The 16,413-nt window shown below is 30.1% G+C and overlaps 1 protein-coding gene across 2 annotated transcripts in view; it reads right to left on the bottom strand.

The window, feature by feature from the left end:
- Positions 1–2,678: 2,678 nt before the first annotated feature.
- The window catches only part of LOC130898917 (myosin-VIIa), a 56,052-nt gene continuing 42,317 nt past the window's right edge, over positions 2,679–16,413 (bottom strand). For both annotated transcript variants that reach the window (XM_057808528.1, XM_057808520.1), the window contains exons 18-22: positions 13,085–13,505; positions 11,462–11,834; positions 9,719–10,032; positions 4,937–5,204; positions 2,679–3,524 (exon numbers count right to left, since the gene is read on the bottom strand). In XM_057808528.1, the coding sequence (XP_057664511.1) occupies positions 3,318–3,524; positions 4,937–5,204; positions 9,719–10,032; positions 11,462–11,834; positions 13,085–13,505 (1,583 nt within the window). In that variant the 3' untranslated portion in view covers positions 2,679–3,317. The remainder of the gene's footprint in view (positions 3,525–4,936; positions 5,205–9,718; positions 10,033–11,461; positions 11,835–13,084; positions 13,506–16,413) is intronic.

Here is a 16,413-nt window from a genome sequence, read left to right as displayed (position 1 = left end):
TTTGGTAAAGTTATCCGTAACAGTGAGTTTTTGACTAATTTTTGTTTTGGTATTTGGCAAATTAATCAGAAAAACTGATCCAAGATCTTGTAAATCGGTTATTTTCAGTTCATATAACTCACTACTTCTACATGCACCCATACGTAAAGCAAAATTAAATTACAAAATCTAATGAAATAACTGTTTCAAAGATTTAATTAGTATTTTAATTATCATTAAATGTTAGTTATTGATATTTTCGCTAGAAAAAGTTATCGCTTTTTAGGTTAAAAGCCTACCGATTTTAGTTTTAATAATGCTCGTAATTTTTTATAATTTTCTAAATTTATACATTGATGTGAGGTGTAAGAAAAGATTAAATACTCGGTGTAAGCATTGCATAGTATGTCCATATAGTTGAAGTTTTATATTTTGCCGATAATTCAGTAAACTATACTAACAAAGTCGATTCAGAAGTGGTTTTCTTGTCCTTTTGGCAATTAAAAAAAGGCCTATAGGCCGTATTCTATACTTTCCTTGACTCTTCCGGCAATAATTTAATAAGTCATCTTCAGCTGCTTTTCTAAATTCTAGTAGTGTTCATTCCCTATATCAATTTTTAGCTGATTTCTCACACAATTTAGCACAAAATATCAAAATTTTGAGAAATCTTAACACGCAAACATTAATGTTAAGAGGCTTTAGTTAAATTTATTTTGTTTCAAAATCTACTTCGATTTATAAATTGTTTCGAAAAATATGGTATGTTAAGAAACAAATGTTCAACACTGTCGCTGATGGCTGTACATTCCAACTGCTGATCCCGGGTTCGAATCTGGTCTACGAAAATTTGGTTTTCATATTTTTTTATAGCAAAACGCTAAATCAAGGAAGTATCAGACAGTAGTGAAACAGACGTATAATGGTTATACTATAAAATAGTCGTGAATGAAGTTTTTTATTACACTTACTAGTCGAGAATGATTTTGCGCCCGAGCGAAAGCGAGTGTTGGCAATGAAATTTGAACTAGTATATATGCTAACATTCCTTTGACCGGTTTCTGTAGCATCACAAGCATTGTTATTTTATCAACAAGCCGACAGTTTTTTTATCGACAATTGAGAGAAATTGAAATAATTGATTTGTATAACATCCAAATGGATATAGAAGAATCAGCAAATATGGCTTGAATGTCGCTGCTCCCAGAAAAATTGAGGAAAAGTTATGAAGCAATGTATAAATATCTCATGGAATGGTGCCAAACAAAGTAGCAAATTGAGAAAAAACAAGAAAACATTAATCCAAATCTTGTAAATAATATTTATAGTTATAATAATTGGACTATTAATGTTCATATCAGTTGAAATAACACAATTTTTATAAATCATTATTATTTTGACGTTCTTTTAACTAAATATGAAACACGTTTAATATGGCATAAATTATTAACTCTCAAGAGTGGTAAGTTTACTTACAACCCGTCGTCAAGGGCTATCGATACTTTTTTAGTAATTGTCACTCGTGTTTTTTAACATAGGGTCAAAATGCGTTGTTCATAATATAAGGAGGAGAATAAATAATTCACAATTCTCCTACCTGTAGCTATCAATTGTTAACAATTGTTGTTAATTGATCGGAGAGTGCAAATGGAAAAAACACATCGAGAGTTACATACGCCGCTTGTCGAGGAAACTTAAAAGCGCAGCAGAAACATTATACTTTCTGAGAAATTGTTACTTAACAACATATGTAGATAAATCTTACTTTCTTGTAATTTCATTTAATATAATTCATTCTCTGTTCAGATCTCTAACAATTAACTTGTAATTGCTTGAATAAATATATTTTTTTAAAAACGAATTTTTCGTTAAGAAAACCAAAATTCGAGGTCAATTTACTAACAGCTCCTACTATATTTCGCCGATTCATGTGATTAACAAGTTTTTTACAGATGTCCAATGAATAATCTGTCTTTAAAAGTAATGCTTAATTTTTCTTTTTACGATATATTTCTGGAATTAATTTATCTGAAAAGCAAGGACAGGTATATTATACCTTTGCGAAGCGCTATTCATCAATCTTCTTCAACTATCACTTTCTACTATATCTATTGCATCATTGTCAATTAACGCTTCAAGTAATTTTGTAACTAACTTTGCTGATGTTTACACTGCTTACTCTGCATCATAATGATCCATTACTTATCTTGCGAGACTTTTTTTGCCATGTCTATACTGCGTTGAAAGGCGACTGCGAACTGCAAATATTTTATATATTTTTATATTATGTACCATGTGGTATGGAAGACCACTATCTTCAACGAATTGTTTAATAGTCACATGTCTATCTTGCAACATTTCTTCTGTGGTAGCGGTTGTGGATCCTCCACTTGTATATTCGTCTGTATAAAACTGTTTACTTATGACATTTAAACATATGTCAAATGATACTGCAGAACCCCATAATATGTTTATCAAATGTTTGTGTATTTGCGTTTTCTTCTAAACGCAAGTATTTATTTACCGTTCGTTGCTCGATACGACAGTATTATTTATTGCTTGTTGTTAAAATCAGAGGAAAATCTTCCAAGTCTTCTGCAAAGTAAGATTCAAGTTAAACTTAAATGTTTTGAAAACATGTTGGGTTTTGTTTCCCTTGGGAATAAAATGCAATGAAATATGAAAGAAAAACCACTCAATTAAAAATATCATTTATTGTCTTTCAATATACGCACGAAACAGTAAAATCTGAAAAATATGCATGTGTTTATAAGAAAGTTATATTAACAATTTCAACAAAGATATCACAATAATTTACTCTATGGAAACAATGGAGAACAAGAAGTGTGAGGAAGAATTCATATAGTAATTGTTTCTTGTTGAACAAACAGAAAAGATAACAGTGTGCTATTCCACCCATTAGACTTCTTGACTCTACGAATACCACACAGTTTAGTGACAGCCAATCTTGAATGCTTTTGAAATAATAAATAACCTCTACATGGCGTTGTGTTTTTCAGTGGAAGACAGATTATTCCCATCTAGAGAATGAAAACTGCAATGGAATAGGTTTGTATCTGCATGTTCAAAACTTGATTTCTGAGATATTTTCTCTTTTTCAAAGACAACTAATTTTTTAATCTATTTAGCAATAACAATGATGATTTCAATTTGTCAAGGAAAGTATTTAATGTACCTAGTAATTTTAAATTATTTTTAATAATTGTAATTTCAGCAGTATGTTCATATATACTTATTTACAACTGATACATTTTACATTTTTAATGGAGTATATTTTTACAACTTCAATCTCTGTTTTAATTTTCATGACTGAAAAATCACTTAATTCTAATACTTCTTTGTTTATTCATGTTTGTTAGCATGAGCGAAATATAGGATGTCAATAAATCGTCCATTTTGTAGCCTAAAGATGTTTCACATAACAGTTTTGATCCTCTGACCAAATTTCCGATGGTCATATGAAAATAAGTGTTACCTGATGACCAGTTCGATATTCTTGTGAATGGGTGAGTAACCAAAATTTCCTGGAACAAAAAGAAAATTTATTGTAGGATTGGTGGATTCGAACTGTTATCATCTCCACCTTTCAATCAATTATAAGTTTTTAACCTTAAGAAAAAGTGAGCCACAAAAGCTAAGGGATGTTATTTAAAATTTCATTATGTATATTTGAATATACAAGTATAACAAATAGTAGAAAGTTTCTTAGGTGTTTTTGATATGTAAATATAAAAATAAAAGAAATGGAGTTTTTAATATCCCACAAATTAGCTCATCGAAATATTAAGAATAAAAAATGTTATAATATACAATAAATGTTATGAAAATTTGTTTAACTTTCTAATAATGTTCTTATTTGGTTTGATAATATTTTATTTTTCAAAATATTTTCATGAGAAGACCGAACAAGACACAATTTCCATATTTCAAATTTACTGTAATTTCTTTTTTTTTTTAGAAGTCTATTTAAACACTTAATTCAATCACTATACTAATAAATTAATGTTTTCAGTACAAAATAAACTAATGATCATGTTTGTCAAACTTAATACCAGTGGTTAACAGGATCTTACATAATCCAATATAATGTCTGATTTATCTTGATATTTTCCCATAAGTTGATTATATTTGTTGTTTCAAAAGAATAGTTTGTTTATCCTCTATCCGTCATATTTAATTGATATTATTAATTTTATTTTTAGTTTGTATTATGAATCAGTTGAAATTAAACAAACTCTACAATTACATAGATTGATCTCAATAACAAGGCAAAGGTTAAACTATATGAATTATAATTTAAAAATGTAATATAGTTTTAATATATAAATTTTTATGATCTACAATTTTCTAAATTTAAGCTATTAAATAGAATAACCATACATGAGTTGTAAAAGTCGAGTTTGGAGATATTCCTTGATGGTTAACTCTTTTTTTTATATATTAAAAAAGATATGGAAGAATTGCTAGAAGACAATCATTTGGTTCCACAGAGTCACTAATTTTCATAGAAATTTAACAAAAAGGTATTAAAATTCTTAATCTTTAGAAAGATGTATCCAAATGGTAATAGTTAATTAGCTTCCAGTTTTTGGGATACAATTATATTCATGAAAAGCATTTTCAAAAAGAATATGAGATGCACTTAGGAATATGAATAATAAGTGAACATGACTAAATTAATAATTCAATTTCGTCTGCCAAAAAAGCATTATTGGGTGAAATGACAGGAAAAAATAAGAGAGACCAAGAAAAAGATGGATTGAAGGGGTTCATAATTTCTTGGAAATACTTGTATGAAATTGGCAAGTGAGAATAAATAAGTAAAAAAGAGACAAATTACCAATTGGTATTTCTAAAATGTTTATCAAAGAAATGTTAAGTAAGCATGTTTTAGATCTATACTGTCGATAATTCCATCTAAAACTCTTATACTTACTTTTGACTGTGGATGAATAAGACTAACTCCATGCTTGTTAATGGCTATAAGGAGCATTTCAGGATAATTTGGATCAGTGGTTTGCTTCACTTCAAAAAATGCAGACCCAAACGTAGGCCAACGATACACTATTTTGAGGAATGTTATTTTAGCATCTTCAGGACTCATTCCTGCATCTTGGTTATATGCTGCTACTATTGATCGTTTCCAATCATTTGCACTTTGAAGTTTGATTAGATCGGCTGGAATAAGTTCTCTCAACATTTGTCTGAAACAACAAAAAAATTTTCAATTTATTGAAACATACTATTTATTCACTATCACTTTCAATTACATGTCAGTGCGGGTTTTTGCAGAATTATGATAAATTTTATATGAACTTCACGCATGGTTATCTTCGGTTTTATTTGTTCTACAAGACAAATACTATTAAACAAATTACACGCCCTCTAAAAAGCTAAGAAAATACCGCATTCCCGGAAAACGATTTGACGCTTTTGACAGAAATAAGGAAGCTTTTGATTAAACCGAGGAGTGAATAGCTTTATTTTAATTTGTACCATATAAATATGTCAAATTTCGTATTTGAACCCCTCTTAAAATCGAGAAAAAAATGATTTTTGAAGGCGAATCAGCTGCTTCAATGATTATACCTTCTGCACATGCACGGTAGAAAATTCTAATTCTAGCAGAAAATTAAATCAATTTGAAAAAATCATGCTTTATTCTCATTTGCGCTACCTATTAATTATCATTTACAAATTTGCACCCTCAGGGCCTCAGGTAAAGTGGAGAAAATATTAAAGTAGCATGCATTCTAAAAAATTATAATGTTTACAGAAATCAATTGAATTTTAATGAAAAAATGTTTTCAGATAATACGTAAATCACACAGTAAATTTTCAAGTAACCAGTGGCGGATTTACCAGCAGGCTGAGTAGGCTGGAGCCTAGGGCGGCAAATTTAGTTCATAAATTTTTTATTTCGGTTTACAAATTTAAAAAAAATTATTATACACACATAATACGAATTTCGAAAATTGGAGAGAAATTAAAATATTTAACAAAAATCGAAATATTCTCATATACAGTGCTAATTAATAAATATTTCAACATCTCTGCATGAAGAATTCCTAAAAGCTTTACTAGTTATACATTAATGATTATGAACTTTTAGAATCGCTATTGCGATTCGATATTATAATCGAAATTTAGTAATTTTTACATATATTCTGTATGACTGTACCGAAAAGCCTGTAACGCGACAGGAAGCGGCGGGAATACTTTTGAGTTTAGAAAAACTGGAAACGGCGGTAATGGTTGTTGTATGGGATGTTTTTTTCGAGAAAATAAACAAAGTGAATATTCAAATTCAGACTTCTAACATAGATTTGATTACTGTTGCTGATCTTTACGAATCACTTCATAAGTTTTTCATAGCTGAACGAGAAGAAGTACTTCGAAGAAAGGGCGATCGAGTTAAGTGTATCGAAAGAATATACAAGAGAGATGAAAAAAAGACAACCAAAAAGAAAAAAAAAATATTTGATGAGACACCAGATGAACATATTGGAATAGCTGCGAGTGATTACTTCAGGGTTAATACGTTTCTCGTTGTCATAGACTCATATCCGAGTTAGCAAAACGGCAAGAGGTTTATCAAGGATTTAACGAAAAATTTTCATTTCTTACCAAAATGAATGAGTTGTTATCATCAGTTCTGACGGAAAAAGCCAATTTTTTAGAAAAAATGTATCCTAATGATTTAGAAACAGACTTAGTTCAGGAATTACTACACTTTCAAAGCTACCTTTCGTCTGAAATAATTTCAATAAAATCAATTTCTGGATTATTAATAAGTCTGTCTTCATTCCTGCGAGAAGAGAATCTAAGAAACATTTATCCAAACTTGGATATAGCACTTCGTATGGCTCTCTGTACACCAGCGGCAAATTGTTCAGGTGAAAGAAGCTTCTCTTGCTTGAAGAGAGTAAAGAACTACCTACGATCGACTTTAAGTCAAGAAAAGCTAAACGCTTTAGCTCTCTTGTGCATAGAGTCAGAGCTAATGAACAAGATTTCGTACGACGATATAATAAATGATTTTGCGAATTCAAAGTCTCGCAAAAAAGTATTGTAATGCTTTGATAATTTAACTTAAATTATAAGGCTAACAAATAATTAAGAAAAGATATATTTATTGTATTGTTTTTAAACTGTGAGTGTAATAATAAATGTTAATCAACGTTCGCCAAATGTATGTTTTTTACGTAAGCTTAATTCATATTATGTAAGTATTGTATAGTGTTAAGACATACCTTACCTTACTTTAAGAGTGGTATATGATTGAGATATTTTTTCCTTAAAATAATGTTTTTTGATAATTCTTTGCCGTAAAAATAATCAAGGATCTAACACGGTACCATAGTTGTCAATAATAATAACTATATTGGAAAAGTTGATGTAACGAGGATGATGGAGCACAAATTATAAAGTTGGAATTTTATTGATAGAAAATTTATATGATTGTGGACTAAGATATCAAAATTTAGAGGCGGCAAAAATTGAATAGCCTACGGGCGGCAAATCTATAAATCCGCCACTGCAAGTAACCTATTTGGTCTACATGGCCATAGCAACTACAGTAAAATGTCGTTATACTATTACCCTTTTACTTTTGTTATTAAGAAAGCAATATATGCTTGGCAGAAAATGATGAGTTTATAGAGTTTTTCTGTAGTTGTTATTGAACTCCTGGTGCTATGTACATAGTACATAGTACATTACTCTGTAAGAGAAATAATTTTCATTCTTAACAAACTTACTATATTAGAAAATTATTAACTGAAGCAGTTAAAATTGAGTTGAAATACTAGGTAGAGCTTGTGTGCCAAACTGTTTATTCTTTTCTAATCATGCCGTCTTTATCACAGCTCAAGTAAAATCTGTTGACTATGATATTGGAAACGTCAAAAACCAAAAATTTTCTTGTCACCCCAACATGTTCTGGTATGAAAAAAATTGATAGATAATTGATTAGATAATCAGACAATTATACAATTGAGTTGAACAATATCACTGTTATATTTATCGTTGAAATTCGAGGTTTAATATATATTAGTATCGAGTATTGTGTGGTTATAAACTTAACCTTGACGATGATACTAACGAACACTCTCAGTACACAGTTGTATACCTAACGATTTTGTTTTGTATGATTCGACCTTTTTACATCATAATATCAATGTTATACGAGTGTATATAAAATAATAGGTAAATACGTCACAAATATTTTTTATTTCAGATCACATTATGATGATATATGAATGATATAATTTAGGATGACTAAAATATCTAAAATGTTTTGATGGCATTAAAATATTACAGGGTTGAGTTAAATTGAAGGAAAATATTACAAAATAGAAAATTTAAAAAAAGGACAAATTTGGTATGTTGCATCTTGTAAAATAATGGAGTATAAAAGTGAAATTTTTAGTTATGTCGAAACATACCCAAAATTCGATTAATAATGATGAGCTATAGGATGTAAGGTCGTGTTATTACACCGCCAACACTTAGACCTATTGATCTATTGTGTACCCTAGAAAGTTCACCAGTCAGGCAGTAACGACTTTGCAAAGTGAGCCACCTGTCTAGGGGCTATGCGTCTTACCACTTCTTGCTTTAAAAAGCTGATTGCCTTGCACTCACAAAGGTGTTCGGCGGATTTCTTTGGTTCATTACAGAAGCGACAAGAGCTGTCGGGAGTTTTTCGATGTTCTTCATATGATATTTTACAGGATAGTGTCCAGTAAACATACCAGTAACTCTTCTTAGCTAGTGTCTGTTCAATTTTACCGTGGATTTTATTGTCAGCATGTTCTGGTATAAATAAAATTATCATTAGATAACATTTAACTGTCTTTTATGTTATACTATCACATCAGTTAGAATCTATCCATTCTTTTATTCATCTCTAGATCTACAGAATCTTATTTAAACGTAAACTATTGAATATTTATTTAATTGTTATCACTTTAGCAATTTAACAATTTATAACAAACATCTGATTGGATAAAATATGCTGTATTACCTTTATATTTTGATTCAATAGACGCTAAAAATTTACTAAAAATTGAAAACGGAATAACTGAATACGAATAACAGATCAAATTCTTTTACTTTACTCATGTGAATATCCCTTTTGGTCTATCCTAAGAAAATCATATTTTTCTATGTACTCCTAGGCATGCAAATAAAAAAATTTCAAATGATACAAATGAAAATAAAACCATAAGGTTGTTTCATTAGAATCTTATCAAAGATTATAATTTTTTAGAACGCTCGTTACTTTTATGTTATCTCCACTTTACCAGAGGGATAGTTAATGATAATTTATAGGTTATACAAATGAAAATAAAGCGAATCATGTGTGATTTTTTTCAAATTGCTGATAACTGCTCAATAATTATTAATAAACTTCTAAAATATATTATTACTACTGAATAAAGGTCTATAAATATAGAAACGCTGAAGAGATATAAACATAATAGAGAAATTAACTAACAAAATTGATGTAATAAAAGTGGAAAGATTTTATAGGTTGTTTAAATTTCCTCTAAAAATCGAAGAGGACGTTCAGAAATGTATATTAGCCTCTTTAGTTGAAGCGTGATTAACTAAGAAACAATCTATTTCGTATTTAGTTTCAATTTCTTTGCCCTTTCTGGTACTCTTTTTGATTTCCATAATAGTTTATAACTATCAAATTATATATACTTACGGTATGGCTTGCAATTCTTGTTTACTCTCTCCAAACCTCACTCTGTATACCAACGCAGCTAATTTACAAGCCTCTTCCTTAGAACACTTATGATATCCTCTTATCAATTTAGGTAGTTCTTGATGGAAATGAAATATTAAATCAGCATTTTTGTCTTTACCCGGTACGGTATTGGTCCACAGTTTTTTCATGAAAAATACTTGATAAGAAAATTGCGGAGTAATGCCGTCTCTAGTTGGGCGAGCTTTACGGATCCAATCTGTTAAGTGCCGAACAAAATCGAAGAAAAAGTCACCTTCAGGAACCGAAATAACCTGAAAAACAAAGATCGCAGTTAAATAAGAATACAACAAGAATATAAAGAAATATAAAAATGATTTACTATGATGTTGAGGAAAAATTTCATTTCTATCATGAATGAGTAATAATATAGGCAGGATTTATGTATTCTATAATTTTATCAAATAATGTGGAATCTGGACTAATAACTATAAATTTATGTTTATGGAACTGAGAAAATTTTATAAAGTCATTTCAAATTCAATTCCTGGTTATAAGCTCAATTAGTTATTCAGCTACCCTTTTTGGCTACAATACAACTATTTTTATATATTTGTAGGTCAAATAAGCTTCAATCATATTATACTCCCTTCTAAAAGTTGGAGTTTGCTGTTATTCCTCTATAATCGTAGTCTGATTGCGCTATGCCCTTATAATCAAAGAAAACTATTACCATGATTAAATTGGAAGTTTTCGATTGAAAATTCTGAATTTTTGTCTTAGATTATACCTGTAGTCCACACTTTCTCCAGTAATAATTTGACAATGGAATTTGCAAATACAATCTTTCAAGATTTCATGAGCTTCTCTGACACTTTTTTCAATTTGAAACAAAACTGTAATATGCAAATCCATGTTAACGGCAGACATTGCAAACAAGATCTTACTAAAGCGGCTGTATAGTAATAAAATGACAAAACTAAGTATCTCATATCGATATCATTACACACTATAACATATTTGTGCATATAATTATATCTAAATATATTCATTCGACAAAATTCAGGAGGTGCTTGCCCATATAAAATTGAGATGTCTTTCCTATAACAAAATTTTCTAAGTCCACCCCTTTCCAAGATATCACCCTTAAAAGGTGGTGACTAAAATTGTATTTTTATTTTTTTCTAAAGTTTCAGTAGAGCTAAAAACTTGAAATTCTATAAATTTCTAGTCACGGGTATTTTTTCAATATTCCTGTTACATTATACGCGGGTGGAATTAGCAGCCCTTACTTTATTTCGTATCAAAAATATTTTTAAAGATGGAGCTTTATGAAATAATATTACTTAAAATCCTTGTTTTATCAAAAAATATTTTTTGGTAATTTTTTCCCAAAACCAATAGCTGCAGAGATAAAAAATATAAACATCATAATTTATAACTTTTCAATAAATTGAGTAGACAGTAAAGATGTATAATGTGATACCATTCATAATAAATGCTGGAAATTTAATAGGAATATTTAGAAAATACCCACAGGTAGTCCTTTGCTAGTGCACGAAAATGTTAGTCACTACCTTTTAAGGGTGATATATCGGAAAGGGGTGGGCTAAGGAAATGTTGTTATTGGAAAGACCCATCTTAATTTCATACGAGTAATTACCTCTTCAGTTTTGTTGCATGAATTTAGAAAAACGCTGAATTTTTAGTACTCAAAAGCTATTTACAAGTGAATATACTCACCTTATCTGCAATTTTAACAAACAAACTGAAGCCTTCACTAGATCTCAGACTCAGTCTTTGACTAATATTTTGACAGAAATCTTTAGCTCTTGTACTAGAATCAACTTCAAAAGCTTCATCTGTGTCATCAGGAAAATAAACTTTATGGAAAATTTGAGTGGTCATATGTTGAATAGCTTCCACTTCCACTTGATGTGGAGGATATTTCCTTTGGCCATGTCTTAATGTCTTTTGTAACCTTTGAAGTGAATCTAAGGAGATAGGATGTCGCCTGCTTCTGAGGAATAAGGTAAGTTCTTTGAGAAGGCTTTGGGAGCAACTGAATAATCCTGTAGCCAACCACATTAATTCCCAGCCCCGTTCTTCTGATAATCTATAATACAAATTTACATATAAATGAGGACAAATAATGACAATGGGCAAATAAAAAATATTAGTTCGACCATTGTCATGATAGATATAACATAATATCGATAATAAGGAAGAGAAAGCTAACAGTGAAAATAAGCACATCAAACAATGAATTTATCAAATAGAGGAATTTACTAGTAATGGCAAATTTTTATCAAGAAACCTACATGCAAAAATTGAGTAAATGATGAAGTATGAATGTATAAATTGAAAGGACAAAAATTGTATAAATATATAGGCATACGCAACATAAGAATAAACGAATTACTATTATTTTAATAATATTTTTACCAGTGAAATACTTCGGACAAATGAATATTAATCAAGTCTAATTCTCATGAAATTCAATTTCTGACAAATTAACAATTAATATATTGAAAATGATTTAGGATTGTGTGTATGTAATATACTAATATATAAAAATTGGAGATGATTATGAACATTTTTAGAAGTAATCAAACATGTTAACTGAAAGGAAAGAATATTTGCTATCAATTCAAGACATTGGCGAAAAATGAAAAAATTTGGGTTTGTAAGTTATCAAAACGCCCTCAGTTCTCTAAAAAAAATTGTGTGTCAATAGTGAAACGATAAGTGATTCTCAGTATTTTCGACGGAACAGATAAAAAAATAAAGATGTGGCTTATGCCATTCAATTCCTTCAAAGGATCTGAAATAAAAGTACGAAAATCCCATTCTATTTAACCAAAAAAATATTTTCTCATATCGCTGAGCCCTAAGATATATATATCCAGTGAACATGTAATCTAACCGAGAAATCTATGTGCAATTTGGATACTGTAAACCAGAACTTAAATGATAATGAAAGTGAAAATGATGTAAATAATATCAGTGAAATTAATTTAAGTGATAGTGAAAACGATAGTTTCAAATATTTTTTTGTTGGATATTACAGTAAGCTAGAAAATCCATAAAATTATTTTTCTTTTTAACATTTTAGCAAAACGAAATATTCTTCAGATTATTGGCAAAAATCATTATTAACATGTAGTCAAAGTATCTTTTTCCCTACTAATAAAAGCATTTGATTATATTTATCGACCTTTATTTATTCAATAGTGTGTTAACATCATTTCTGGATTTTCGTGACATATCCATTCGTTCCGCCAAGATCTTCAGTAATGTACAAATGGCAAAATGGGACCAAATAGGAAAGTGTTATTGAGATAATCTGAGTAAGTTCCGGTTTACCTATTTCTGTTGTCCGTTAGTTGTTTCATAATTTGGCAATAGATTTCATCCCTTAGAATTTCATGTTTCAGAGGTCCGTCAAAGATATGATCAGTATATTCATTTCCCAGCCTTGGTCTTTTTGATGGTAAATCTCCCATATATTTCAAAATAGCTGTGAATGCAAAGCATGCCTCTTCTGCTAACTCTTCCTTCATTAATAATTTCTTCAAAAGTGGCTGTTTGATAGGATCTCGCGAATGTCTCCACAAGTCATCATTTCCTCTCCGATTTGCGGTAAGTGTGAGGGCTTTGGACATTGTTCTTTTAATGGGTGGACGAAAATGATCGATGGCATATTCTGCTAAAGTATGTGGACGATCTCGAGTCTCTGTTCCGTTTACTGAGTATTGTTGGCTCAATCTTCGGCCATGTTCTGCTCCTGTAAAATAATTAAATAGAGATTAATACTAACAGTATTCAGTGGTGGATTAATCTACAGCTTATGGCGTCAGATTTCAAGGGTTGACAAATTTTATTCAAAATTTTTCATTTCGATTCAAAAAATCAAAAACATTGTCCACACGGAGAAGAGTTTTAAAATTTTATATTAAATAAATATTCCTGTGGGACAGAATATAGAAAACATTTATCCAAACTTTTATACAGCACTTCGTATTGCTCTGTATACACCAGCTTTTCTTGCTTGAAAAGGGCGAAGAATGATCGACTAAGTCAAGTTCTCGAATAATAGAGTTGAAATTTGATAGATAGAAAAGATAATTAATATAATTGTGAATTGAGGTATCGATTTGCAAAGACCAGTAGAGGCGGCAAAAGATGAATAGGCCTACAGGCAGCAAATCTGTAGATCCGCCACTGACAGTATTATCAACCATCAAGAGAAGGTTTTTTTTTCTGTAAATATGGAAAAAACTCTTTTTATTTATAAATATGCTTCAAATACTTACTAAAATATCTCCCAAACATATCAAATACTAATACGTGATGTATTTAACAAAAATCATAACACAAAATGTAAATAAACATTGTCGCAGGTCTAGACGCCAATCGAGAAAACACACAAATATTCCATTTAAGTCCATTTCATAATTTATCTAATACAAATTCCCGAAAGTAGACCAATACCACCAATTTTGTACTCACTTTCACTTAAAGAATTTATGATCAATTTATTCCTAATCCATAGAATTCAATGGAGGTAGTACCAGTACACGTATGGGTATTGATAGTTGTAGTGAAGTAGAGAAATAACAGATAAGATACAAGGTGATTCAAATAAATGCAATGTGAAACGGATTGAACTTAAACAAATTGGAATTATTTTTATGAATTTATACGACACGAGATATTATAGTGTATTGGCTCTGAAGGGTAAGAAGTATGAAATTCCTTCACTGTACGTTATTGTTAGAGAGTAGGTCATAGCTAAAAATAATATTGTGCGAAAACTTAAGATCTCAACTATAAAATCTACAGATAAACTCCAGGAATAACAAACATGTGTCAGTCATAGCATGTGTTTATGTGGTATCAGCTACAGAACAACGAAAAAAGCACTGGAAAAGAAGATAAATCATACCATACATACATACCAAGTTTCAATGTTAATATGACAACGATAAGTACAAAATCAACCAAACGTTATTTAATCATAACTCCCCGCAGCAAACAATGTCGTAAGAGTTCATTTATATCTAAAAATGTATTATTCCTACAAAAAATGTTATACTGCTAACAGGGATCAAAGCAGCTATTCTTTGAAGCAAACCAAATACAAAATAATTTTTTTTGTATCAGTATGATCAATACCGTTTATAAATTTAATTAAACAATTTTGCAGGATATAAAATTTTGAGATATGAAATAAAACTGATTAAATATGATATTTATTTGATATAGTTGTATCACTCCGTATTGGCTTCACCTTCGACCTATACAAGAACAATAACCTTCACATTTGTAACCTGGGTTGGAATAAAACTTTTTCGTTTATGTTCTACTATTATTAGTGTTATAGAGGTGCAATAATTTCAATAAAATATAAAGTAGTCAATCGACTTCTTTTGTTCATATATTGATTATAAAAGTTTTAAATAATAACCACTAATTTGTATATTGACTACATTGATTACTCTCAAATTAAGAGTTAAATTAGTTCACTATTGGTGCCTTATTCCAAGAGACAAGAACACTTGTCAATTTTTTATGGTAAAAGAGTGTGGAGCAAAGGGATCAGCCCTGCACAACGAAAAATTCATTAAACAGTTAGCAAGGAGTCATGAATATTACCAAAGACGACGGTTGAAGCAAGAATCGCCAAAACAAGTCAACATGATGGCTAGAATATATAGAAATAAATTAACAGCAGGGCGTCCATTCTTGACGTTACCCTGATCTATATACTATCAACGGCTGTTCCTATAAAGGATATTGGGTACACTAATAGGTATTAACAATAATTCTTTTATATAAAGTTATAGCAATAATATCCGGACTGAGTATAATACCATTTATAGATACATTTGTTGATATATCTGAGAATAAACTATTAATACATTGGAATCAGCAATTATTAGTATATGGTAGATTTCTAGTGATTATTAAACACTGTCTTTTGTTGAATTTACTAAAACAACCGTTGCCGAAGACTGAAATAGACACAAAAGTTGTTGGAAAATCTAATCGACGCACTAGGCATTTTATTCCTCTAACTATATCTTCCCCTTCAAGTCCATCTTTCATTTCAGAAATCATACGTTGTCTGTATTTATCTTCGCCCATTTTGATCGACCCTAAAATTTGCCTTATCTTACTTTCCGCTACTTTTAACTCCTCCGTATATTACTATCGGTCTTATCAGTGTTTGGTAAATATTCATTTTATTCTTCTTATTTAATATTTTGCTGTTCTACATCATCTTATTTGCATGGTATCCTCTATCATGGAGAGGTTACATTTTGGTCCACCAATGCCCAATCTAGCTCCTTGCACTAGCTTCGAATCATATGTATACAAAGAGATACATTTACAGCTTGCGGAAGATCTTTGAACTATGATTGGCAGTCATTGATTACCTCTTCGAATGGAATCCTATGTCCATCATGCTGTGCACTGGTTTCTCACTTATCAGATTTTCTAGCTTTAATTTAATTTAATTTTCAACCACCAAACAAGCGATGCATATGTGATCATGAGTCTGATAAATGTTTGGTATACCCAGTATACTATCTTAAGGCTTAAGTCCCTATGACTTACTAACAAGCTTGCGACAAGTCCATATCTCGCAATGGCTTTTGAGATAAACTTGTCTAGATGATTACTCCAAG

The sequence above is a fragment of the Diorhabda carinulata genome, chromosome 1 (assembly GCF_026250575.1).
Source record: "Diorhabda carinulata isolate Delta chromosome 1, icDioCari1.1, whole genome shotgun sequence".
Classification (NCBI taxonomy): domain Eukaryota; kingdom Metazoa; phylum Arthropoda; class Insecta; order Coleoptera; family Chrysomelidae; genus Diorhabda; species Diorhabda carinulata.
Note: the sequence above shows the minus strand (reverse complement) of the source record. Positions and strands in the feature narration are given on the sequence as shown.